Below are 24,890 nucleotides of genomic sequence, written 5' to 3' on the forward strand. Positions count from 1 at the left end.
GTACATTTGTTACAACCCATGAACCTACATTGACACATCATTATTCCCCAAAGTTTATAGCTTACAATAGGGTTCACTACTGGTGTACATTCTGTGGGTTTTGACAAATAATGACATGTATCCATTATAGAATCATACACCATAGTTTCACTGTCCTAAAATTCCCATGCTCCAATTTATTTTTCCCTCCCCAACAACCCCTGACAACCATACTGTCTCCATAGTTTTGCCTTTTCCAGAATGTCTTATCATTGAAACCATATAGTATATAGCCTTTCCAGGCTGGCTTCTTCCACTTAGTAACATGCATTTAAATTTCCTCTATGTCTTTTTTATGGCTCGTTTCTTTTTAGCACTGAATAATATTTCATTGTCTAGATATACCACAGTTTATTTATCCTTTCACCTATTGAAGGACACCTTGGTTGCTTCCAAGCTTTTGGCAATTATGAATAAAGCTGTTATAAACACCCATGTGCAGGTTTTTGTGTGGATATTGTTTGGGACTCAGGGGCTTAAGCTTCTAGAAGCAGTAAACTGTGGGCCTGAGAGGCCTTATCTATGGTAAGAGACAGAACTCCATGGCTGCCGTGCAGACTCAAGTCCTCTGGTTGGATACAGTATCTGGTTTTAGTTCCTAGCCTAGGGAGCCAACATAATGTAAATTGACTGGCAGCTGACCGATATTTTATTGGAATTTTATTTCCAGAGAGGGGAAAGGTTTAATAAGTAAAGTCCTGTAATTGCTCAACCCCTAAGATACTCCCCAAAACCATACCAATAGGAAGTGGGCTACAATACAACAGCACTACAGCTCAGCAGGGAAATCGCCTCCAGTTCCCTTCTTGTGAAGGGCTGTGAAAGATGGCAGATACAACCAGCCTTCCTCTTCCGATGTATGTTGGATGACTTGAGTGTTCATATTCTCATGTTTTAGTCCCAAGTACCAAACCCCGGGAGTCACATCTAGACCAGGACCAGGGGAATGCACATCGCCCGGACAGCCTCGCCTTGATCCTAGATACAGAACCCGCCCAAACCTAGATCTCCTTTTGGAGAGGGAGCAGGTGTGTTTTATGTTGTTCATAGATGGTTTATTATATTAGGCAAAGGAGGTTTTAAATTTTATATACAGGATTTTTTTCTGGGCAGCACAGGAGATAGGTTTCCCTCCCCCTTTCTGCTGGTAATAGAAACCTTTGTTTGTGTATATGTGTGTGGGGAGTAACTGGAGGTGCTGACTCCTTTCCCCCCCATTTTCCTGGCCACCTGCCACACGCCACCAAGCTAAGCCAGAGTCCTCTTGGGAGTTTTACTGGAAGGAGACATTTTTCTGTGGGATTTTAAAAATAAGCCTAGAGCTCCTGTGTTTAGAGACTGCCAGGCAAGAGGACACAGAGGAAAGTAGAATTGAGAGACAAACCCTGATTACATTATTTGAACACTTGGACAGCTGTTTCTGTAGTTTATTCCACTTTGGACTTCCAGTTATGAGAGCAATAAATCCTTCTTCTGTTGTTTTTGTTTTGTTTTGGCTTAAGCTAGGTCGAGTTGGACTTCTGTTACTTGTAAATGAAAGAATTCCTGTCTGGTATATCATTTTAATTTCATGACTTGGACTAGGCTGGTAGCAGATAGGAAAGAAGTGAAATTCATATAACATACAATTAGCCATTTTAAAGTGTACAATTCAGTGATATTTAATGTATTCACAATGCTGTTCCTTTAGTTACTTATGTGCAACATCAGAAATGCTTTAACTTGAGGAAAAATATTTTTCTTTCCTCAATGGAAAAATGTTTTTCTAGAAATGAAAATCTCATTGTAGTACTATCTAAAAATTAAAGCATATATTACACTTGGGACATAAAGAGTGAAAAGAGAAGGAACTTGCTGCTATACAAAGTATTTTTCTTTCCTCTGATTTTTTCTACTCCTTTGACATGTGCCCCATCAAGTAGCCTTTCTCTCTCTAGTGGGGTCACTCTGGACCCTCTAAAAAGCCCCTTCAGCTCCTCCTTTGCTAGGTAGTTCTCTCCCTCCCTTCTCAGCCAAGCTCTGGGAAAGTGGTATCTACCGTCCCTAACCACACTTCCTACCTCCCATCACCACTCACCCAGAATTACAGCATTGTCACATCCTTGGCTGCCACACCCACTGGTTTCTCCCTGCTATTTCCATGTGACTGCTCTGTGACATTTCACAATATCCCCTGCAGCCTTCTGATGAAAGCCCCTCCCGTGGCCTCTCCCCACTGCATCTGGCTCTCTGTCCCTCCATGGCCCCTTCTCCACCTCCTCTGAAGGCTCCTCTGCCTTTCTCTCTGAATGGTGGGATCCTTCAGGCTCCCAGTCTACTTCATGTTCCTTACTCTATCCTCTGCACCCTGCCATGCTTGAATTCCTTTCTCATTCATCCCCAGGCCTTCAGCTACCATCTTATTCCATCTAGGATCTTCCCTGAGCTCCCAACAGTCTAGATTTTTCCAATGAGTTCTCTAACCTTCCTGAAGCCCAGTGGGAAATGGGCTCCTTATCACCCCACTGGGTCTTAGGGGCCCTTACTGCCAGGGAAATGGGTGGGGGCTAGGGAAGGTATAGCTGCAGCATAGCCAAGAGGACATCTGTTTCCTGAAAAACATGAAAACTTTACCTCTGAATAAATAAGAGAGTGATAACATGACAACCGTGTGAGTGACCAAGGATGTGGTTTTGAATTCCTTGATGTAGTATCACAGGGGAGTTAGAGCAGTGAATTACGACTGACTTGCTCATTGGTGAATCCAGTTTATTAGTGCCTTCAAGGTGCTCCCCAATTCTAACACTGAAAAGAGTGCTCCCAAAATCTAACACTGAAAAGAGTGCACATCTCGGCCTGAAGCGAAACCCTTAATGAAACCTGTAATGAAGCAAGAGTGCAGGGAAAGAGGACAACAAAGTAACAAATTGGGAAACAGTTACCAATGGAAACAAAGGTATGAGGAAGGATGAGAAACCTGAGGGGCCTTCCACGGATTCCATCGTTTTGTGTGGGAATGTGGGACACCTAGGGAGCAGCCCCAAGCATGCTCAGTTCTATCCACTCAGCTTCCTGTACACATAACCCCTACCCCATGCACCACCCTCAACTGGATTCCAGGGCTTAGCCCCCTTATCGTTTTGGGACCACTGAGACTCTCATATCCTGTGCTGTGATCATCCATGTCCACAGTTTTCCATCTCTTGCTTCAGACTGGAATGGAGCATTGGCCCCATGGGGTTCAGTGAGCATGAGGAATGGGGGGGCGGGGAGTACAGAGGAGAGATGAAGGGTGATGAAGGACGTTGGGAAGGGCGTAAGCGCCATAACCCAGATTCCCTAGTTTCTCCAGGAAAAGCCACTCTGTCCTCCATCAAACACTTCTCCCAGGAGATTCCATTTCTTTCATTCCAAATGAAAGAGGTGGGATGTGAGCTGGTTCCTGAAAGACAGGCGGGGTAGTCACTGCCTGATATCTCTGAATGAACAGAAGGCTCAGCTGTGGCTGGCAGCAGCCAGTAAAGCAAACAGGTGCGCACATCCCTTTTAGGAAGAGCTCCCAGGTGGCAATGAGGAGATATTGGGGACAGACTTGGGAAGATACCTGGTCAAATGAGAGGGTTAGGGCTTGCACTGGGGCAGAGACGATGTAAGGGTCCTGAATAAGCCACGTTCCTCGGGACGACGGGGCAAAACGTGCTAAGTCAATGAAGATTTCCAGCTCAGGTCTCAAACTCCACTTTCTACAATTAACCATCTATGCAAACAGGGGCTGGCCCGGAACAAGGGGTCTCCTCAACTGAAGCGCGGGCAGGACGCAGGGCGTCCCTGACCTATCTGTGGGTGTCCAGTTGCGCCGCGCCCTCCGCAAGACCCCGCACCCAGAGGAGCGGCCGGTACAACAGACCTTCACTGACAACCCACTGCACGCCGTAGCTTCCGATAGCAGGGACCTCTGACGCGGAATCCACAGCGATGCCGAGGCCCAGACCCAGAAAAGACCGAGCCCACGCAAGCCGTTTCGGAATACAGAAGCCCCAACCCCCGGCCCAGAGACGCGCTCCTCCGAGACCCCCGACCTCGGCTTGGAAGGCGGGGCAGTCCCGCGGTTTCCACCAATCAACGGCTGGTGTTCGAATTCGCGTCCTGGCGCGGCCAATAGCGGGCGCCCGGAGCGGGTGGTTTGGACGGGGCCGGAGGCGGGGCCTGGTGTATCCGCAGCGCGCTCCCCCCCCGACCGGCCAATGGGAGCTCTGGGCACGTTTGAAAACTAGAGCGGGCGGTGGGGCGGATCTGCGCGTGCGTGGAGCGGCGCGCTCAGGGCCCGCGGGCGCCTCAAGCAACTTAGACTGCGGCGACTGCGGCTGAGGTGGCTGTGCGTGCAGCGATGGGGAGCGGCGGCGGTGAGCGCGGGTCGCGGGCGGCGGCGGGAGGGCGGTCCGAAACTGCGCAGGTCGGCTCGAGCCCTTAGGTCTGGGATGCGGGAGTTGCGGTGGCGCCCGCCCGGCGCGCGGTTTAAATACCACTCGACGCCAGGGTCCGCGTGAAAACCCCGCGCGGGACCCGGCACCTGTGGAGGGCTGTGAGCGCAGTGATCAAGTTTCAGTGTCTGTCCTAGAGCAAGGGAATGACGACAGTGTTGCGGTAAAATTCATGTAATCTGTGGGAGCTGGTCGCTCTGCGTGTAGGTCTGGCTTTCGCAGGACGTTAACTGCTGATAGGAAGACCCAAGTGAAGAGCAGCGGGTGAAGGGAGAAAAGTACTGAGTGGGGAGGAGTCATCTATGGAGGAGAGCAACCCCCTTCTGTAGGGACAGGAGGGATGAGCGGGTGGAAAACTAGGTAGACTGTAGGTGAGGGGCTCCTGCCGGGAGCTTCAAGGTCCTCAGCTTAGAATGTGGAAGGAGCTGCTGAAGTTGAAAAGACCCCCTGCGGGGGGAGAGGACAGAGCAGCTCCAACAACTGCAGAGCTGGGAATGGCTTGGCCTTCAAGTTCACCTTAGCTTCCCTGCAGGGCTGACCCTCCTAGTTTGGACTCAAAACCAGCTTGTTCAAGTCCACAGATCCCATGGAACATGATGCGTTTTTGCAAAGAGAAGCAAAGATCAGCAACAGCAAGGCTTTTAGGGGCTTCACTGAGTGTGAAATGCCAGGAGAACCTCATATCAGTACAATTCCTTTCCAACAGATCACAGACCATTCTGATTTTTGTTTTCTTAAGTGATCCACTGTAGGTGTGCCAAGTGTTTCTGTTATCCTACAAAGCGAAGAATAAGGAGGAGACCCCGAAACCTAACCATCTTGAATCTCCCAGAAGATGTGCTCTTTCATATTCTGAAATGGCTTTCTGTTGGGGACATTCTTGCTGTTCGAGCTGTAAGTTGCCAGATGAAAATAGTGTCAGCCCTAGCATTGTTGGTTATAACCATCAAGGCTTCCTGTTCTTAAATGTTAGAACAGCACTTTGCCTACAAAAAAAAAGCAGAGAAACAAGGATGATACTGTTAATAGAAGCTTGAGGTTGTTCTGATTGTAGGTAAGCTAAAATGTAGCATACTCATTATAATGTTTAACAGAGAAGGTACCCTTTTATAGCAGTGAAATTTGTATTCCCTTAAGAAATAACATTACACCTGAAACTAATATAATATTGTATCTCAACTGTAAATGAAAAATAAATTTTAAAAATTTTTTAAAGAAATAAGATAGCATTAAAAAGAATAAAAGTATATTTTTGAGGACAAATTACATGTAACATTCAGCACTGAAAGGAACTCTGGAAGTTATTTTACAGATACCGGAAAGGCAGCCTCCCTTTGACTTAACCAAGGGCATATAGTGATTAGTGAGAAAACAAGAACTTGCTTCTCCAACTCCCAAAGCTGCCTCCATTTTGGTCATAATATCCATGGGCGCTGAGTTTTCAGTGGCAGTGGGAACGTTAGCACTTAAAATGCTCACCTGTGGTCAGGGCTCCTGCCCAGGGTAGAGGCTGCAGGACCTACCTGAGGCTGCCATCACGTGTGCCAGTCTTTTCTGAGAACCCCTTTGACCTCCAAGCTCCATCCTTGCTCCCACTAGCAAAGCCTTGGTCAGATGAGCAGGAAACAGATTCCTGTCATAACTGTTCCCATTAGAGTTGGTTTCCCTGGTCCTTGCAAGTATACACCTTTGGAGAGGCATCATCCCCTCTTTCTCAGCTTAAGTGCTATTCCCCCTTCCAGGACCACTGTCCCCCCTTTAGAGCCACAAAGAAAATTGTTTCTGGGCTCTTTTCTCTATTCAAATCAACTGTCATTTTGAGACACAGAGACTGGGGGACTTTACAACTGGGATGGGTAAGGGAACAGGAGACCCTATATCTGTCTACATCCTGTCTTCAAGAGCTCTAGGAACGGGGCTTCTGAGAGGTCCCTTGATAATCTTCCTACTCACCCTACTTCTGTTCTGCAGGTGCACTCCCACCTGAAGTACCTGGTGGACAACCATGCCAGTGTGTGGGCATGTGCCAGCTTCCAGGAGTTGTGGCCTTCTCCGAGGAACCTGAAGTTCTTTGAAAGGTATCTGTGCACCCTGAGAACAGCTTGGTTTTGTCCCGTCTTTGGGCCTCCCTGATTTGCCAGCCTGTGTTCCAAGGGCTGACCTGGGAACAATTTTCCTCTTGCTGTAGCCCCACCAACACCTTATTCTAAGCTGGGAAGCAACTGAGGGCTGTAGACCTCACCCATAGCGTCACACGACTTCCAGCACAGTCATTAGTCATCGACATCACCGGCACAGGCCTGACTCATTAGTCACAGCAGTGCTTCTGAAGGGTCCCATGTGGGCTGTAGCCCATTCTGCATGACTCAAACACAGGTCACCTTCGTGTGGAAACTTTACTCAGCTCTCTTTTCTTTTGGTCAAAATCGTGTGATTTAAACCCTGTTGCATTTTATTCACTGGCTGATCCCACCACCCTTCTAGAGTTGGGACCTAGAGGGAGGGCCAAAGGGAACATGAACCTCAAGACTTATGAGCCCCAGTATGCCAGCAATTAGACCCACCGTCCAAGTGTGCCAGTGGTCCCAGGCAGGTTGCCTGAGACATCATCCACAAACTATCCAGTTCACCCATTTTTAAATGTGCAACTCGATGGTTTTTAATATGTGTGCAGAGTTCTGCAACCATTACTATGACCTTATGTGACTGGCTTCTTTCACTTAGCATGTTTTCAAGGTTAATCCATGTTGGAGCATGTCCTGGGTAAATGATATATAGCTGCATTACCTAAAAAAGTTTCTGTTCAGAGAACAAGTAGCTTCAATTGCTGATGGAACATAACCTTTATGGAATAAAATCATGAGATGTTTTTTGTTCTTAATGTTCTAGGGCTGCTGAAAAGGGAAATTTTGAAGCTGCTGTGAAGCTGGGCATCGCCTATCTCTATAATGAAGGCTGTAAGTCCTGGCAGGGCTGGAGGGTGGCCCCGCCCCACTTGGTATTAACATTTTATTAATAGAACAAGCAGGAGCCCTTCCCAGTGTTTGTAATTTAGTCACTGTCTGGCAGTCTGCCTTACTGTCTCCTCCAGAGAGCTTGTGCCCAGAGGTGCCCTGCTAAGGAACCCATTGATGAACTTTGATTTTGTAGGTTGGGTCACCTCTTATTTTAATAAACCCTTTAATTTCAGTAGGCAAAGAATGACTGAGCAGAGACTCAGAATGGGGGCTACTCGGGCGGGTAGCCTTCCCCAGCGGCCTGCTCTCTGTCCAATTAACATAGCAGCCCACATATAGGCTCTGGTTTCTCTCCTCTGCCATAGCTCTTCTAGAACACTGGGGTGCAGTCAAAGCGAGCCTGATGCCACAAAGTATCAAAACACAGGTAGCGAAGGCTCCAAGCAGGAAGCAGGAACATGCAGCTCAAAGGTGGCTTGGTGCCTGAATTTCTTCACCCCCAGGGGCCAGGTGCTCCTTGATAGAATCTTGTGTGGCTTTCTCCCAGTTGCTGCCTATCTGCTTAGCACACCAAGGAACTAGCCTGCGGTCTGTCATGTCCCGGTTTCCAAAACGCATAAAGACTTGGCTATAACCGCTATTTTTCCGCTTCTGAAAAATCTGGTGTCTGGCTGAGAGAGAGCCACTGCATACGGTCAGTTGACAAGACTATTGTGATTGACAAACGATGAGCATTCCTCCTCTAGGCTTAGGGCAGCAGCAATCCCGCCCCTACCCTTTCATCAGATAGTGGTTCACAGACATAATTCACACGCATGCAACTCACCATTGAAAGTACACAACTCTGGTTTTTAGTATATTCACAGTTAGGCAGACATCACCACTGTCTGATTTTGGAAGTTCTCATTGCCTCAAAAAGAAACACCATACCTGTTAAAAGGGAGAGCAGCAGCAGGAGGGAGGGTGTGGGGGGCACCTTCTCAACCTTCAAAATCCAGGCTGCTGCAAAGACCCTGGCAGGGGCATGTGATTCACAAAGTGGGGGGGGAGGAAAGGGAGGAACCCCTGTTCCGGAGGGCTGTTCTCCCCTAAAACACCTGCAGCTTTGCACTGCAGCAGGCTTAAGGTTTTTAGGATCTCACAGAAGACCATGGAGAACTTTCCGCATTTGTCCTCCAGAGACACCCCTGGGTTACGTTCTGTCCGTTTCCACAGTGTCTGTGTCTGATGAGGCCCGTGCGGAAGTGAACGGCCTAAAGGCCTCTCGCTTCTTCAGTCTCGCTGAGCGACTGAATGTCAGTGCTGCGCCTTTTATCTGGCTCTTCATCCGCCCGCCGTGGTCAGTGTCTGGAAGCTGCTGCAAGGCCGTGGTTCACGAGAGCCTCAGGGCAGAGTGTCAGCTGCAAAGAGTGAGTCCTGGCTAGGGGCACATGTAGGGCAAGCTGAGCTGGGCAATCCAAGCCCCATAGGGTCCCGGGAAGTGAGGAAACCTTGAGGGGAGATACCGGACCATGTAAAGTCAGGGATCCGAGGGCAGCGGAGGCACAGAAAATCAAGAGTGTGGATGTGGGAGTGTCTAGAAACGACCCTGCAGGAGAGGAGGCCTCAGAGCCAGAGGTCAGGGGAATCAGATGAGAGGCTGGACTGCTGGCATATTGACAGCTGGGAAGGCAGGACGGAGGCTCCGTGAAGCAGTCGGTCCTCTGTGCGGAGGGGCAGTCAGGAGCCATGGGACACACAGACTGGGAGGGGCAGCCATCAGATGTTCTCTCCACTGATAACCACATTTCTTTCTCCTCTTTCCTTTTAGACTCACAGAGCATCCATACTGCACTGCTTAGGGAGAGTGCTGAGTCTCTTTGAGGTGAGTTGAATTGTACGTCCCAGTTGGACTCCACATTGTTTGATGTGTCCCTGGCCTGGGTGAGCATGCGTAATACAGCAGCTCTGCATGTCTGTGCTGCTCACCTTTCTAGCAGCTGCAAACACCAAGGACCAGAAAGTAAGTGAAAAGCAGCAAAAGGAGACATACCAGGTTCAAAGCCAAACTGAGCCCTTCCATGAGAACGGATGTTGAGCTGGTCAGAGCATCTAAGTGTGCACCCAGCAACGGGCTTGTGTCATTGCTCTGCTATTGGTGGGCCTCTCCCACTCCTCATGTAGGACTCTACACTTGAGAAAACTTGAACAAGCTTTATGATTAAGGAACCCCCTCTGCAGCAAACTCAGGGAATGGCTTCTGGTGACAGGTGGGCGTTGGCAGTATCAGGGAGGGATACTGGGCATGAGGGAGGAGGCTGAGGAGCCCCGACATAGCCAAACACGAACCTCATCCAGGAGAAAGCAGGGCCTGTGAGGGCGGAACCTGTGAGTTTGCTTTCCATATTGGTTGTCAAATTGTGTCTTTAAGAGAAGTCATTTCTATTCTGATGTAGTTAACTCATTTTATTAAAGAGCAATGCATGTGATCACTTAGAGCTACAGAGACAGATGAAGGTGTTTAGTAGAATGGTTTAGCAGAAAGTGGAGAATAAGAAAAGCATCAGCTGTGTCTGGACTTATTCCAGGATGAAGAGAAGAAACAGCAGGCCCGTGACCTGTTTGAAGAGTCTGCTAATCAGGGATGTTTGACCAGCTCGTACCTCCTCTGGGAAAGTGACAGAAGGACGGATGTGAGTGGACCTGGGTCTGGGGAGAGGAGAAATTATATTGGTCAAAGGCACAGTCACCAAATTGGCCCTTGATGAGGTTGTCAGCACATGGGGGGATCCTCGTACATTTCCTAAGCCCCTGGGAGCCACTGTTCAGTGGGCTGCTCTCAGCGCCATTGTCATTTGGGGGATAAAGGGCTGGGAAGAAAGCACAGCTGGGGGCCCTCTGGAGGTTTAGGGGAACATTTAAGGACTCCACGGGTCAATTCTGAGTTTCTCCAGAGATAGAACCATATAAAGTCATGGTGACTTTCTCCCATTGACAGATGTCTGATCCCGGACGATGCCTCTACAACTTCCGGAAACTCAGGGACTATGCTGCCAAAGGCTGCTGGGAAGCACAGGTGAGGTGGGAGCTGGCCATTCTCCTCATACCTTCTGGGCTCCCACTCAGGAGGCTGTAAGATTGGCCCAGGGGTGGAGCCGGCTTTAAAGGAGTTTAGCTCTGGGGCGCGTGGATAGGAGAACCTGGAAGTGCTTCCTTCATCTCTGGCCATCTCCACTCCATGGTCTCAAAGTCCTTTGCCCCTAAACCAGCCAGCCAGCCTCTTAATTTCTAAGTGCTTGTGGATTGTATCTGCTCTCAAAATTTATGCCGCTCCCTAAACTTGTCCTGTAGGTAAAGCTTATCTCAGTAACAGAACTTGAGTCTCCTTAGAGCAGACGGGTATGTGGAATCCTGTCCTGTTCTCTATTTGACCTACTCACCAAGTCATCCAGTGTCAAAACCAGGACATCAGGGATTTGTAGTTGGTGTTCTCCAGGCACTCTCCCCTTGAAGCTGTAAAGAAGCCATGGTTTCAAGACAAATCAAAGAAAGCCAGGCAGGTAGAAGCTCTACCAACTAAGTGGATGGCTGAGAGTCGTTCACCCTTGAAAGCTAGGGAAGAAATCACAAAGTGGTACATGGCTCAGCCTGACATGCCACAGAACATGGTAATATTTAGGTCCGAAAAGGTAGTTGGCAAATTTACAAGACATGACCGTCAACGATGTGGTTCTAGTTGAAGCTTAAGCTGATCAGTAAGAATAGTGAGACTCTGATAGAAGCCCACAGGACCTTAATGTCTCTCAGAAAAGAGGAAATAAACACAACGGGTCGAAACGCAGTGCAGCAGTATTCCACTGCTGGCCGGAAGGGCGCGCGTTTCAACAAGATCACAGCTAGATTACATTAGCAAATTATATGTATGTATATATAGTCTCTGTGTGTTTTTGAGTGGATAGCTAGTGACTTGAGAAAATAGACAATTTTCACAATAGCCGTTTTTGCTAGCAAAGATGCGATAAGACAGTTTTCCTATTAGTGGATGTGAACATTTGGGTCAGTCTTTCAGAGAGCACTTGGGCACAAGTAGCAAAAGGCATAGTAAAACCATTTCTGTGGACTGACCACGTGAGCAGATGGGCACACGTACTAAAAAGCCTGCACAAAGATTTCCCACAAAATAATAAAACCCATCACAAACACCCAAAAAGGAAGAACAGGTGAAACATGCTTACAGGTATTTCATATCCTAAGGAACCACGTTACTGTTAGGTGGGCAAAGAAGTAACCATTTGAGGGCTTAGTGGGTGCGTCCTGTTCAAAATGCTTGGTACATCTCGGTTTATCCTCATATCCACCTGCCAAAGCACATGTTCTATGTCACTTCATGAAAGGGAAACTGAGGCATAGAGCAGTTCCCCCAATTTGCCAGTGGTCACATACAGACCCAGGTTTTAAGGCCAGGTTATCTGAGCCCCCAGCGTGCCACTTTGCTATGCAACTTACCCCTGGAGCATCTAGCTTTCACAATTGCAGGAGTGAGGGGTGAACAGAAACAAAAAAGGTGGTTGAAGACTAAATTGTCTGAGGAGCTGTACCAGGGTGCGAAGGGGACTGAATTTTTGTCCTTTTTAAAAACTCTTTATCTTGTGATATATTTTTTATTTCAAAACGAATAATTAAAATCTTAGTCATACTGGTTCCAGAAAGCTTAGAAGGGGTAAGGAGGGTGACTGTATACAGCCCTCAATAGCCCTTCACACTCAGAAATAAAACCAAAAGCCACTGCTTTGTGCTCACTCTGCATGTCTTTCCTTCTCAGCTGTCTTTAGCGAAAGCCTGTGCAAATGGAAACCAACTTGGACTAGAAGCAAAAGCTTCCAACGAGATAGTCTGCCAGCTGTTTCAGGCCTCCCACGCTGCCAATAAGCACGAGGTCTTTTCCCTGCAGAAGGGACTCAATGACACAATGAGGTGAGGGGTTCAAGACAGAGCTCCTGATCACGACGCAGAGCGACCACTGGTCTCTGATGAAGGGAGCTGTCTGTCCTGTTTCACCTGAGCCGCCTGTCACAGATTACCCTGTGCTGTCAGCCCCACTAGGACCCGTACCCCTGTGTGTGTGTGTGTGTGTGTGTGTGTGTGTGTGTGTGTGTGTGTGTATTCTAAACCACTAATGCCTAAGTTATCCAGAGCTTTGAAGAGAAAATATCGCACATAATTAGTGTCTGCTCTCTCTTTGGTTTTCTTTTTTGAGCCTCAGAACCAGTTAAAACCATTTTAAATGTCTTTCTAAAATGATGGGATTCTTACTCCAATTTCTGAAGCCAAAAAACACCTTGTTTTTACAACCCTTCATTACGAACATCAGCTTGGTGTGTGAAACTCCATGGCCATGAGAGCCAGCTTGACCCCAGAGGGTTATGCCCTTCAGGCAGCTGCTATGTGCCCAGCATAACTGAAACTCCGGCATGACCCACCTCTTCCTGCAGGTTCATTTTCTTCCAAGGTTTAGAGATAAAACGCTTGTACACTCAATCACAGAACATTAGTAAAATGGAAAATGTGAATCATTTTAAGCTTATGCAAGAGATTTCAAATACATTTTGGATTTCTAATAGGCAGCTCTGGCTATACTGCAGCAGACAATGCCCTGCACATAGAAAGTTCTCTATAAACATTTATTTTTCCCTGGAGAGGCTTGATCTCTCACACAGTGTGCAATGCATTGTCCTTTGCGCCCACATTAAATCTCACAAAGCTGTTGTGGTTTTTAATCCTGTGCCTGTGGTGGTGGTGGCCGCCCCCCTCCCTATTTCTTTCAGCTCTTCCCTCTTTCTGATGGAAGAATATGCTGATAACAACACCTCGTGCCCTTCTCAGTCTGCCTTTTTGGTGGGGAGACACTGTTACTATTCTTTTTTGGCAGAGTAACATAAATTTCACTTTTCCTTTTCAAGAACTAAAGTAATTTTATTGAAATAATATCATTTTAGCCCTTGAGTTGAGCATCATTTCATTTTCCTCCATGCCAGGCAACTGCCAACTTTTTTTTTTTTCTATTGAGGTATAATTGATATATAACAATTAGTTTCAGATTTAGCCATTTTAAAGTATACACTTCGGTTTGTCTTTTTATAAGTCTAACCTTAAGTGTGTGTGGATAGGGGTTGGTTTAAACCTCAAATATCTGACGCTCATTCTGTCTTCCTCCTCTAGAGAAAATGGAGGCTTGTTTTTCCCTCCATCTTCTCCCTCTTCCACCTCCATTGCACTCCTTCCTTTACACCACCTCGACCTCGTTTTCCCTCCTTCCCTCCACCTGTAAAAAATGTTTCTGTCTGGACTGACCAGGAACCTATCCCTCCTGTTTGCATGAATCCTGCAGCATCATGTTTTTTCTCGCATGCTTCTATTCTCTCTGTCTCCTCTCCTTTGTTCAGAAAGGCGTTTACCATGCTCGGGCATCCTTGCCATTGCACGCAGCATTCCCTGTGATGTCTGTGTCCCTGGCTGCAGGTTTTAGTCCTCTTGAGGAGGGACCCCATGTCTGGGTTCTGTCAAGCTGCAGCCTCCGCCAGGGTTGCTAGGTGACAGAACTCCAGCGCACGGGCTCAATGCATCCTACTTTAGCTGTGTTCTTGGCTCTTTTTTCCAATGCATAGGGTTTTGGTAAATGACCCCACAGGTGAGCTCTTCCTTGGGAAGAGTACAGGTTTGAGGGAGGGCCAAAGCTCTTGCACCTTTTTGCTGGTCCTGGGGACTGATCTGTCCCCAGCCCTACAGAGCAGACCTACCTTGCCCCTTACCTATGAGCATCCAGGCTTATCTAGTGCCTTGAGGGCTCTATGGCGGAGGCAGGGATACAGATATGTGAGCCCACCTGCCTCCCAGAAATAAAGTTGGGAGATGGGGGACCTCCCCAGACTCTTTGGACGTGGAGCCTCAGCCCTGGATGGTTCCTGGGTGAACCAGTGGCACAGTCTGTCTCGGGATAGACAGGCTGTCAAGAATGGGAGATGGGACTTTCATGAATGCTTGCTCTAGTGCTCAGGGGTGATGTTCTTCCTGCAGGTACATTCTAATCGACTGGCTGGTAGAAGTCGCCACCATGAAGGACTTCACAAGCCTGTGCCTTCACCTGACCGTGGAATGTGTGGACCGGTACCTACGGAGGAGGCTGGTGCCCCGGTACAGGCTCCAGCTGCTTGGCATCGCCTGCATGGTCATCTGTACCCGGTGAGAAGCCCCCTGCAGCCAGGCCCACAGGATGGCGCAGCGTGCTAGCCCTGCCCAAGTTCATGGGCTGGCTTTTCAGTGAAATGAGCCTTCAGTGTACTACCTCATTAGATGGTTTTAATTTTAGGGAGTGCCCAAGCTGCGTGGTCTTCCCCACACAGGGACGGCAGAGTGACCCTCAGCATGTGGGTGGCCACTCATCCCAGCACATGGTCTCAGGACCCAGAATGTGACCTTACTTGGGCAGGCTCAGGCTGGACCACTCTTCGCCTGGTCCCTGAGGGTGACTAGCGAGGAGGGAAGGTCATAATCAGCTGCCCTCCTCTGGGGTCCTCTACCCGAGATCATAGAAAGACTGCTTTTATGTGTTTCTCAATTATGTGTCATTGGAAGACCTGAGTTCGTGGGGCTCACGTCCTCACCCGAATCCCCGCAGACCCTTCCAACCACACGGACTGGGTGTGTCCTTGCACGGCAGCCTGCACCCCTGGAAGCTCAAGCCATACCATCTTATATTTTACCTAACTCTCTGTCCTTTAACAAATATGCGTCTGCCCCGGTTTTGCATTTGCAAGCAATGTGGATGGCAATTCCCACCATACATTTTGGTATTTGTTTTAATTTAATTTATTTTAATATTAGTTTCAGTTGCCACCATACGTTTTGATTTTCTGGTTTTCCTAAGCCAGCCATTCCCTGCATAGTCTGCTATTTCCCCCCGGACAGTGCTTTCCAGACCAACCGTCCTTGGGGTTGAGGAACAGGCTCACTGTACACAGTGGTGTGAACTACACAGAGATTGATTTCTTTTGCACATTAACTCAGAGATAGAGGGTCCAAGCTTATGTCATTGGGATGGATTTTCTGTTTCATGAGGCCACAGAGAAGCCCCAGTTCCCTTCTTACTCTCTGCCACCCCCCATGATCCCTCAGGTCAACATGTCCGCCTTTGCAACGAGCTCAGTCACGTGGCCACAATGAAACTGGAAAGTGGTCTCTTTGGGTGGTCGTGGAAGCAGGATCATAGGACTACAGGTGGAGGGAACGTGGGCTCAGGGTCAGGGAGCAGACTGCCACACATTGTCCAGGCACCTCTCAGCATTCCAGGTCTCCTCATCAGAGAGGGCTGAACAGATGGGGCCCCTTCCTCCGGGATCTAGACAACATAATTATATCCTTGCCATCAGAGACCGAGTTACTAGACCACAGACTGACTAGCAGTGAGATAATTGCTTTAAAAAATTGTCAAGGCTGAGATGCCCCTACTGCTGTTCTCAAAGCACTACCTGCAGCTTCTCCAAGTGCAGGGCTCTCAACCCCACTTGCATCTTATCCTTTCTTCCGGCACCTTTGGTCCCCATGCATCCCCTCCTCTGTCAGTAAAGACAACAACAAATATGGGAGCTGCTGTTTTCAGGACAGAGGGGCCATAGGCTTGGCCCGGGTCCACCCTTGCCAGGGGTGACACCCCCAGTAGACTGAGTACTGGAGCAGCGTGTTCCCTGATAGTTGGTGCTGGTGGAGAGTAAAGAACAGGGTGACCACCTGCCTAAGGGACAGTCAAGTTCCTGTGGCCAGAGTCCATGCTGTGTACAGACGTTTAAACAACCTTCAGTTTGGTTCTGTTGGCTCACCTGTGTCTTGGGTTTAAGACTTTTATACTCTGTAGGATCTGGCATAAGGCAGGGCAAACCCTCCCTCAATCGCTAAGAGGATTGACCGATCCCGTCATTGATGGGTGCCTTTTGCAGAAACATCTGTGTACGTGGTGGTCCAGCCATTCCCACTGGCCCGTGGCACTAATCCTTCCTCCTTTTCAGCCCCTTATGACAGTATCGTATAAGCTTTTCAGTTCTCAGTGGCCACGGGCAGTCAGGTTCCCTTTTTGACCCTCCTGTCACTGAAGCCTAAAGCGATCGCCCCACCAAAGGAAGTGGGCTCAACACTCAGACCCCTTCCTGACATTCCAGGTTCATTAGTAAAGAGATCCTGACGATCCGGGAGGCTGTCTGGCTCACAGACAACACGTACAAATACGAGGACCTGGTGAGGATGATGGGAGAGATCATCTCCGCCCTGGAAGGGAAGATTCGTGTAAGTGGCCATTTGTTTTGTCCTTGTCAATGGAAGTGGAGGTCATGTGAGGGGGCAGCAGAGCCAAGGGCATCCATGTAGTGTTGAGCTTTCCTGCTCTGGGAAGTCCTCCTTGACCCAGAGGGAATCTTGTCACCGCACACTTTGGTGTCCAGCCTGAACGTAGGTGGGGCCAGACCCCAAGTTGGGCCAGCCTCCCTGTTGAAGGGGTGGATGAGCCCTCTGTGCTGAGAACCCACGTCCGCCTCCCGGTTCTGTCTAGGTCCCCACTGTGGTTGATTACAAAGACATCCTGCTGACGCTGGTCCCTGTGACGCCAAGAACCCAGCACCTGTGCAGCTTCCTCTGCGAGCTCTCCCTGCTGCACACCAGCCTGGCCGCCTACTCCCCGGCTCACCTGGCTGCAGCCTCCCTGCTCCTGGCGAGGCTGACACATGGACAGAGTAAGGAGCCCTCCTCCAGGCTAGCCACTCAGAGCATGGGCTGAGCCAGGAGCCTAGGGGATTTCTGGGGTCAGGAGACAATGCTCAGATACAAAGGGGGAAGGGGGAGAAAAAGAAGCATGCCTGCCTCTCCTGGAGAAGGAAACACCAGAATGGACTAAAAGCTGTTCTCTGGGGGTGAGGCTAGGGATGGGTCTAGCTTGCGTATTTCCCACACTGTTGACAGTGAGCAGGCATGCTTTGAATATGGGGTCCTGGGCTCCGGGAAATGCCACCACAGAATCATCTGGGCTGTGGATATGAGTGGGCATCAGAACGGTCCCACCATTCCTGCTTTCCTCCCCAGCACAGCCCTGGACCACTCGGCTGTGGGACCTCACTGGGTTCTCCTGTGAAGACCTCATACCCTGTGTCTTGAGCCTTCATCAAAGGTGGTGAGTCTGTAAAAGGAAAGCAGTCCTCCCACCTGACCTCTGCCACAGAGGCGGTGTCCACAAGTAGAGGGGTAGGGCTCTCACGGGAGGACCATCAATCCCCATAGACCTTTCCTGCAGTGAGTTGTGTCTCAGAGTTGATATTTAAACATTCCAGGGCCATCTTCCTTATTTCACGTTTTTAACATGCGATGTGTGTGCAGCAGCTCTTCCCAACCCAAGTTAAATTCCACAGGCAGAAGAATGTAATAGAAAAAATGAGACCATCTCCCTGACTGGTGGCAATTTCAGTGTACAACATGTTGTGGTCTCGCTCAGGAGCTGGCAAACTTTGGCCCCCAGGCACATACCTGGCTGCTACCCATCTCAGCTCGGCTGCAGACTCTCCTCTCCCTCCTTGGCCCACTCATTCTAGTCCCCACTCCCCTCCTCACTCTGGGTATATCTGCTAAAGCCCCCATGACTTCCTCCTTTCTGCACCAGGCCGCGCTCCCTCAGTGTTCCCTTTCCCCCACCCAAGGGTGTGGGTAATTCCAGCTTTCTGCTTCTCAGATGTCCCTGGAAAATGTAACCACTTCCAAGATTCAGAAGACATCTATACTTCAAGCCCTAGCTGCCCCTGCCAGCTTATCCAAGCCAGAACCCCTCTCTTACCAGGGCCATTACTCTTCATAGATTGCATTTAGTGTTCTATATCAAAGGCCCCATCATCTTAGCAGAGACCTGGGGCCAGTCCATCTCTGCTTTTCTGCCCATGTCCCAGAGGCTCTCGAGGCCAACACACTTTCTTTGCACATCTGATCCCTTTGGCCTCCATAGCTGGCCCATGGTCATTCCCTCAGCCACCTCCTGGATTCCTACAGTGGCTGCCTCTGAGCGTATCACTTCTGTTTACACCTTCTGGGATGCGATTAGAATTCTCCAGCCAGGCCCCAAATCCCTATGACCAGCCCCTGATCTAACCCATCCGCTGCTGCTTTCCCCTCCCAGCTGTGATCCAGCCTCAGGGGGCCTGTCAGCATTTCCCGGGGGGTGGTGTGGGCTTCAGCCCGCTCTGTTTTCTGCTGTGATGCCCAGACCTTGTAGCTGATGTACAGGGAGTGCAGGTGACAGTCGATGAGTCAGCGTGTGTCTGACCCCACCGTTGCTCACACTAGGAATGCAAATAGTTATTACCTGGCTATCAAAAGTTATTGCTACGCCCCACCCATGAGATTTATGGGGTTTTTAAATTTTTTTCCAAACCAGATAAGTTGGAAACATTTATTTACAAACTAAACTTTTTAAGTGTACAATTCAACAGGTTCTTAGTATATTCAGAGTTGTGCAACCACCACCACAGTTGATTTTAGAATATTTTCACCACCGTCAAAAGAAACCCTGCACTCCTTACCTATCACCTCATACTTCCCCCTTTCCTTCCTGCCCTAAGGCAAACACTCATCTGTCTTCAGTCTGTATGGATTTGCTTGTTCTGTACATTTCCTAGAAATGGCATCATACAATGTGTGGCCTTTTGTGGCAGGCCTCTTCCGCCTACATGTTTTCCACTGTGATAAAATTTCACCGTGTGGAAGGACCTCATTGTGTTCATCATTTGTGCATTGATAGATGTTAAGGTTGTTCCTGCCTTTTGGTTATTATGAATCATGTTGCTGCAAGCATTCGCATACACGTTTCTGTGTAGATGTGTGCTCACATTTCTCTTGGGAGTGGAATTCCTGGGTCATAGGTGACTAGGTTTAACTTTTAGGAACCACCAGACTTTTCCACAGTGGGGCCCATTTTACCTCCCATCACTGGGCTGTGTTGTCCCCTCCATTGAGGGAGGCTAAAAACGGGAGTCCCGGTGTCAAGATGCTGATGATGCCTGCCTCAGAGCTCCATCTGCCGCCCACTGTCCTCATGTGTCCCTCTGTTTGCAGCTTCCATGATGATGTCCCCAAGGACTACAGGCAAGTCTCTCTGACAGCTGTGAAACAGCGATTTGAGGACAAGCGCTATGAAGAGATCAGCCGGGAAGAGGTGCCACTCTCCTCCCATCTCCCCATCGGTTGGGATGCAGGTGGGCCCTAGCCCACCCCTCGGGGCCTCTTCCCTCTCTCTGACCCTGGCTTTCTCTCAGGTGCTGAGCTATGGACAAGTGTGTGCAGCTCTAGGAGTGAAACAAGAGAGCCCAGAACCTGCGTCTTTCCTCAGCGCGGGGGACATTCATGCTTTCCTCAGCTCTCCCTCCGGGAGGAGAACCAAACGGTTAGTAAGCGTGTGAGGCAGTGTTGGCTCCTGCCTGCTGGGCTTGGGTTCCCTCATGAGTCCTGCAGCTGCCAGAGGGGCTCTGTTACCCGCTTTTACGCAGGGGGCTCCTAAGGCATAAGAGGGAGAAGCAGCAAATCCCACAGAAGTCAAAGTTGGGTTAAATCCAAGCTTCAGGTCCCTGGACCTGAGCTGCACTGTGCAGTGTCTGCAGCCTCCTTCCTCCAATGTATTGTCTCTCTTGCTTTCACTGGTGCCCTTTGAAGATGGGCAGGAGCACAGGTTGAGCCCGTCTCAGGCTCTGGCCTTGCCACGCACCCATCATATGTCACCCTGAGCTCTCTGCTCTAGTGTTGCTGGCACTCCCTGCACTCCAGCTGTGCCCTCATTTGTGTCTGTAGCACCTCTCTTGCTCCCCCTCATCTCCACCATAATCTGCATGTATCCCGTTTACCTCAGTCTTTCCCATCTCGATGTCCTGGCTGTATCACCTGGAATAACTTCCCCTCCCCACCTCACCCACCTGAAGAACTCTTATTGATCTTGCAAAGTCCAGATGAGCAGGTCTCTCCTCATGTGCTGCTGGCCCTGCCTCTGGGACTCTGAGGACATGCACTGGGTGGCTTTGTCATCCCTGTCACGGCACCCTGGGGCAGGGAAGGCAGGGGCCAAGGATCAGGCAGGGCCACCCAGTACTGCAGCCTGTGACTGGGTTCCTGGCTACCCCCCTCATAGGAAGCGAGAGAACAGCCTCCAGGAGGACAGAGGCAGCTTCGTCACCACGCCCACCGCGGAGCTGTCCAGCCAGGAGGAGACACTACTGGGCAGCTTCCTGGACTGGAGCCTGGACTACTGCTCCGGCTATGAGGGCGACCAGGAGAGCGAAGGCGAGAAGGAGGGTGATGGTGAGTCCCGCAGCCATAAAGCTGCCCAGGGGTTGCCCCAGAGGGACAGCGAGCAGAAGGGCAGCTCTTGTCGAGGGCCCCTGGCTTTACCTGCAGGAGAACATGTCCAGACACAGGTGAGAGAACAGAGCCCTTAGGACACCACAGCTGGGGGAGGGGGAAGAAGACTTAGGCCAAATGTGTGTCCAGTTCCAGCTAGGCCTGTGTTGATGGAAGGACCTCACCATGTCAGGGGAAGAGGAAGAGACCCTGTCTGGAGTCCACAATAAGATCCTTCTAGAACATTGTGTGAGATGTACCCCCCGCTCCCCACCACCTGTTGGGCTCTGTGCCTCACATACCCCTTCAGGGAAGGCTGTAGGAGGTTCCATCTCCATGTTCTCAGGCAGCCATCTGCACAGAAAACTAGATTCAAGCAGATTCTATCAATTTTCCAATTGCTTGCTTTTGTGTCCACTCGGGGTCAAGTAATTAGATGACCAGTCACTTCCTGCTGTCCCCCAAGTCCCATTGCGTGCCACCCCACGTCTGAAGGTGGCACTTCACCTTCAATTTCTTAACCCAGAGGAGATGAGTACAGGGGACTGCCTAGCGAGGTCCAGGACATGTAGCTGAGAGTCACACCTGTCCTGGCTGAGAGCTGGACCCTGGGCCACCAGAGTCTTGACTGGGCAGGGGGTCACCCCGATGCTCAGGCTGTGACCTGACCTCTCCCCCACCTTCTCCCGCAGTGACAGCTCCCAGCGGCATCCTTGATGTCACTGTGGTGTACCTGAACCCAGAACAGCACTGCTGCCAGGAATCAAGTGACGAGGAGGCCTACCTGGAGGATGTGGGATGCCAGGACCTGCACACCTTGGTGCCAAGCACCCAAATGCCTCTGGCCCCAGTGCCTGAGCCCCCTCTCTGCGGAAGCAGCGAGCTGGGCAAGGACATTACAACCTCAGGGTACTCCTCCGTCAGTAGCACAAGTCCCACAAATTCCGTGGACATCAGCCCTCCCCAATCTACCTCAGCACTGTCCCCAGGCAGTGACTCGAACACAAAGCCTTGCCACCATCACGCCAAAAAGTCATGTGTACAGTGTCGTCCCCCAAGTTCCCCAGAGAGCAGCATTCCCCAGCGACAGGTGAAAAGGCAAAACCTATCTGCCCTCAGCGAGGAAGAGGAGGAGTTCACACACCTGGGCTTCCTGAAGTTGTGAGTGTGTCAGAGTGTTTGCCACAGTGAATGTTTGCTGAGAGGGCCGCTGCTGCTCTCGTGAGGGGTGGGGGCACTGCAGATGGACAATTTTAGACCCCCCCTGGTGGCCTCGCATGGGGAACAGAGAGGAGAACTCAGCACACTAAGTGTCTTTCACCAGAGGAATCCCATTTGAGCCATCAGAATGTCTAAATCTGAACAAAAACTCAGCTCCTTCTCTTTGAAAACTAGCCTCAAAGCAATCATGCCACGGAAAGCCTATTTCTCTGTCCCCTCCTGTCTCTGTCCTGCTTTCTCTGGGAAGCTTCAGCCCATATCCTGATAATCCCAGCACCGCTGAACCCATCTCAGAAGCTGCCAGCTTTCACATTTCATGTGTGACCCAGGTAGCCTGGCACCGCTTACCCCTCCCCACATCTATGTGGTTTGGGGCTCTAGGGAGAGCTGAGAACTCTGATCACCAAGGTTCCCACACCCACCTTGGCCTGCCTGGGGCATCCACATGCTTCCTCACAGGGCAGAGGGTCCCATGGTGAGGGATCCCTGCCCTGTGCATTGTCATGGACTGCGTATGGCCACCAGGCATGAGGGCCCTGACTTTTTGCAGGCCAGAGCCTCGGTGTCTTGGTCATACGCCTAGGCTCCCTCCCTCCCGCACTCCCAGCTCATTTTAGAAATCTGTCCCTCCTGGAATGATCTGTGTCCCCAGTGGATGGTATCTGTATGAACATCTCACTTTGCACTGAATTTCTAGGCTATTTCTTTTCCTGTATTCCCATCCTTCATTCTTCTAAGTTGAAAAACAAAAGAAAAAATAGAAGGTATTAAATTTAAAAAAAAATGAGATTCTTAATGTTATTTAGACTCAACTAAAAAAAGAAAATCTGATTCAAACCCCTCAATTCTTTATGCAGAAAGAATTTTCCTAGAGAAGTTCACCAGAAAAAAAAAAAATTAAACATCATTTGTAATAACGGAGGTTAGCCAGATTCAAAAGAGCAAGATTCAGAGAACCTGCTGGGTGAGGCTGGGTCTGCTGTGGGTTCCTGAGAATAATGAGCCAAGAGACTCGGGATCCTCCATGGGGGCAGCAGCCAAAACACCTAAGGGATCTGCCCAAGACTGACCCTGACCTCTTTTCCCAGTTGGGTTGACCACTGACACACTCCCCCTACTACAATAGCTGTTGTTTCCTTTCAAAATGTCAGAAGGGACCACTTGGCCAGGAGTGTCTCCCAAATGCTCTTAAACCAAAACTATGAGACATGGAGATGCTGATTCAGTGGTGCTTTGTGTGTGTGTGTGTGTCTGTCTGTCTGTCCCAGTAGGACCTGTCTTTGCTACTGTAAGAGAATTCTGACCACTCCAGGTGGGGCGTGGTTGGGATGAGGGGACCCCAGCATTGGGATTGCAGACCTCTCCTGTTGACTGTGTGCCCCTGGGTATCTGTGAGCTTCAGTTTCCTCATCTGTAAGATGGGGCAATAATACCTACCTCACAGGGGTGTTGTGAGGATTAAATGTGATGAGGATTGTGGTAGCTGAGTGATGTGCATATCTGAACTGCTTTGTCACTTCCTACTGTCACCCAAGTCAAGTTGGGGCACTTGTCCATGGCCCCTTATCAGAATCCTAACTCTGGATGGACCCAGTTCTCTGCCTTCTCCCAGTCTACGCCTGAAGGAAAAAACCACTCCAGGGGAACCTGGGGGCCTAATACCGCCTGACCACAGTGTGGGGTCTCCCCAAGTGGTGTGGGTTCTCCCTGTGTCTTCCAAGTATTGACTGTAGCCTTTTCCCTTCCCCTCCTACCTCACAGAGACTCTCATTGGCAGGAATGGCATCGGCCTCCCCCCGTTATGCATGAAAGCGGGCCACTGCAGATAGTGGCCACCCTCAGCAGTCCCAGGGCTGCCTGGGTCCCAACCCCCTTCTTTCTTCCAGCCCCTTAACTCTCCTTCATGTCTGTCTCCTATGCTGCAGCTCCTCCCTCTTCTCCCACAAGTTTTGTCATCCTTCGGCTACCCCCGAGATCTCTATATTCTAGTTATCTACAATTATATTGGGCCTTGCCCACATACTCCTCCCAGCCAGCATCTGTCCCCACAATCCCCCCTAGGGTGTCCCCTTAGTCACTGAAGGCCTCATCCCCCATCCCGTGGACACGTTCCTGGTACAGCCTCCCACTGCTTTCACACCAGGCTCTGCTGTCCCTCTATCTCTGGGCTCCAGCTTTCCTTCTGTCATCCATCCCTCACCTGTCTCTGTCCTTAGCTTAAACCATCTTGCCCAGGCCCATTGCTCCATGTGCCACATAACCCGGGTCCTTGGGGCTTGGATGTCATCGCCAATACGTCCAAAAATGAACACTCCTTCCCCTCATCCCTGCTCCCAACACATACACATACACACACACGTGTCATCCGCACCTCTAGCGACTGTTCCTCCAGTAAATACCTATTGGACCCCCTCCACATGCCTCGCCCTGTGCTAGATGGCCCAGGGTAGGCAAGGCAGGTCGGTCCTGCTTTCCTGCTTTAGAGTGCCTTCAATAAGGACGAAGACGAAGCCAACCATTAAGCGATCACAGATGCTACCATCTACCCAGTTATCCAAACCAGAAACCTGAGCGTCACAAGAGATCCCGGGCGTAGCTCCGAAAGCGAGTCACAGCCAAGAGCGCAGCAGGGATTGGGGGGCTCGCTGGGGCAGGTCGAGGTCCGAGCTCTAGGCTCGAGATTGGGTAACTCGGCCGGAAGGAGGCGGTCGTATAGCCCGGAAGGGGCGGAGCTTTATGGAGGCGGCAAATCGTGAGAAGCAACTACAGCATTCATGCTACCTGCTAGCTGCTCGCGCCGGTAAACCAGTGGCGGAGGGGGCGGAGG

General features: G+C 50.1%; 2 protein-coding genes and 1 long non-coding RNA gene across 5 annotated transcripts in view; 2 read left to right on the forward strand and 1 right to left on the reverse strand.

The window, feature by feature from the left end:
• Positions 1-1,376: 1,376 nt before the first annotated feature.
• Positions 1,377-24,705, forward strand: CCNF (cyclin F). 2 transcript variants are annotated; one of them, XM_019648851.1, is made up of 17 exons: positions 1,377-4,421; positions 5,239-5,393; positions 6,471-6,577; positions 7,389-7,456; positions 8,672-8,865; positions 9,267-9,320; positions 10,024-10,128; positions 10,434-10,511; positions 12,258-12,409; positions 14,510-14,674; positions 16,645-16,768; positions 17,031-17,211; positions 17,558-17,645; positions 19,571-19,670; positions 19,771-19,898; positions 20,634-20,803; positions 21,535-24,705. In XM_019648851.1, exons 1-17 carry the CDS (start codon positions 4,406-4,408, stop codon positions 22,005-22,007), a joined length of 2,358 nt encoding a protein of 785 aa, XP_019504396.1. In that variant the 5' UTR covers positions 1,377-4,405; the 3' UTR covers positions 22,008-24,705. The 2 variants fall into 2 exon arrangements, with proteins under 2 accessions (XP_019504396.1, XP_019504395.1); XM_019648850.1 differs by lacking the exons at positions 1,377-4,421; positions 5,239-5,393; positions 6,471-6,577; positions 7,389-7,456 and having other exon boundaries at positions 8,269-8,865.
• LOC109385995 (uncharacterized) lies at positions 8,778-24,701 on the reverse strand. Of its 2 annotated transcripts, none has more exons than XR_002124708.1 (3): positions 24,631-24,701; positions 10,876-11,793; positions 8,778-10,144 (listed from the first exon to the last, which is right to left on the reverse strand). It is a non-coding gene; the product is annotated as an uncharacterized LOC109385995 (long non-coding RNA). The 2 variants fall into 2 exon arrangements; XR_002124707.1 differs by lacking the exon at positions 24,631-24,701 and adding an exon at positions 20,422-20,725 and having other exon boundaries at positions 10,876-10,948.
• Positions 24,706-24,799: 94 nt separating the features above from the next.
• Positions 24,800-24,890, forward strand: part of TEDC2 (tubulin epsilon and delta complex 2) — a 4,569-nt gene continuing 4,478 nt past the window's right edge. Inside the window, exon 1 of the mRNA XM_019648455.1 lies at positions 24,800-24,871. Within this exon, the coding sequence (XP_019504000.1) occupies positions 24,800-24,871 (72 nt within the window). The remainder of the gene's footprint in view (positions 24,872-24,890) is intronic.

Source organism: Hipposideros armiger, unplaced genomic scaffold (assembly GCF_001890085.2).
Source record: "Hipposideros armiger isolate ML-2016 unplaced genomic scaffold, ASM189008v1 scaffold_126, whole genome shotgun sequence".
In the NCBI taxonomy this organism is placed as follows: Eukaryota; Metazoa; Chordata; class Mammalia; order Chiroptera; family Hipposideridae; genus Hipposideros; species Hipposideros armiger.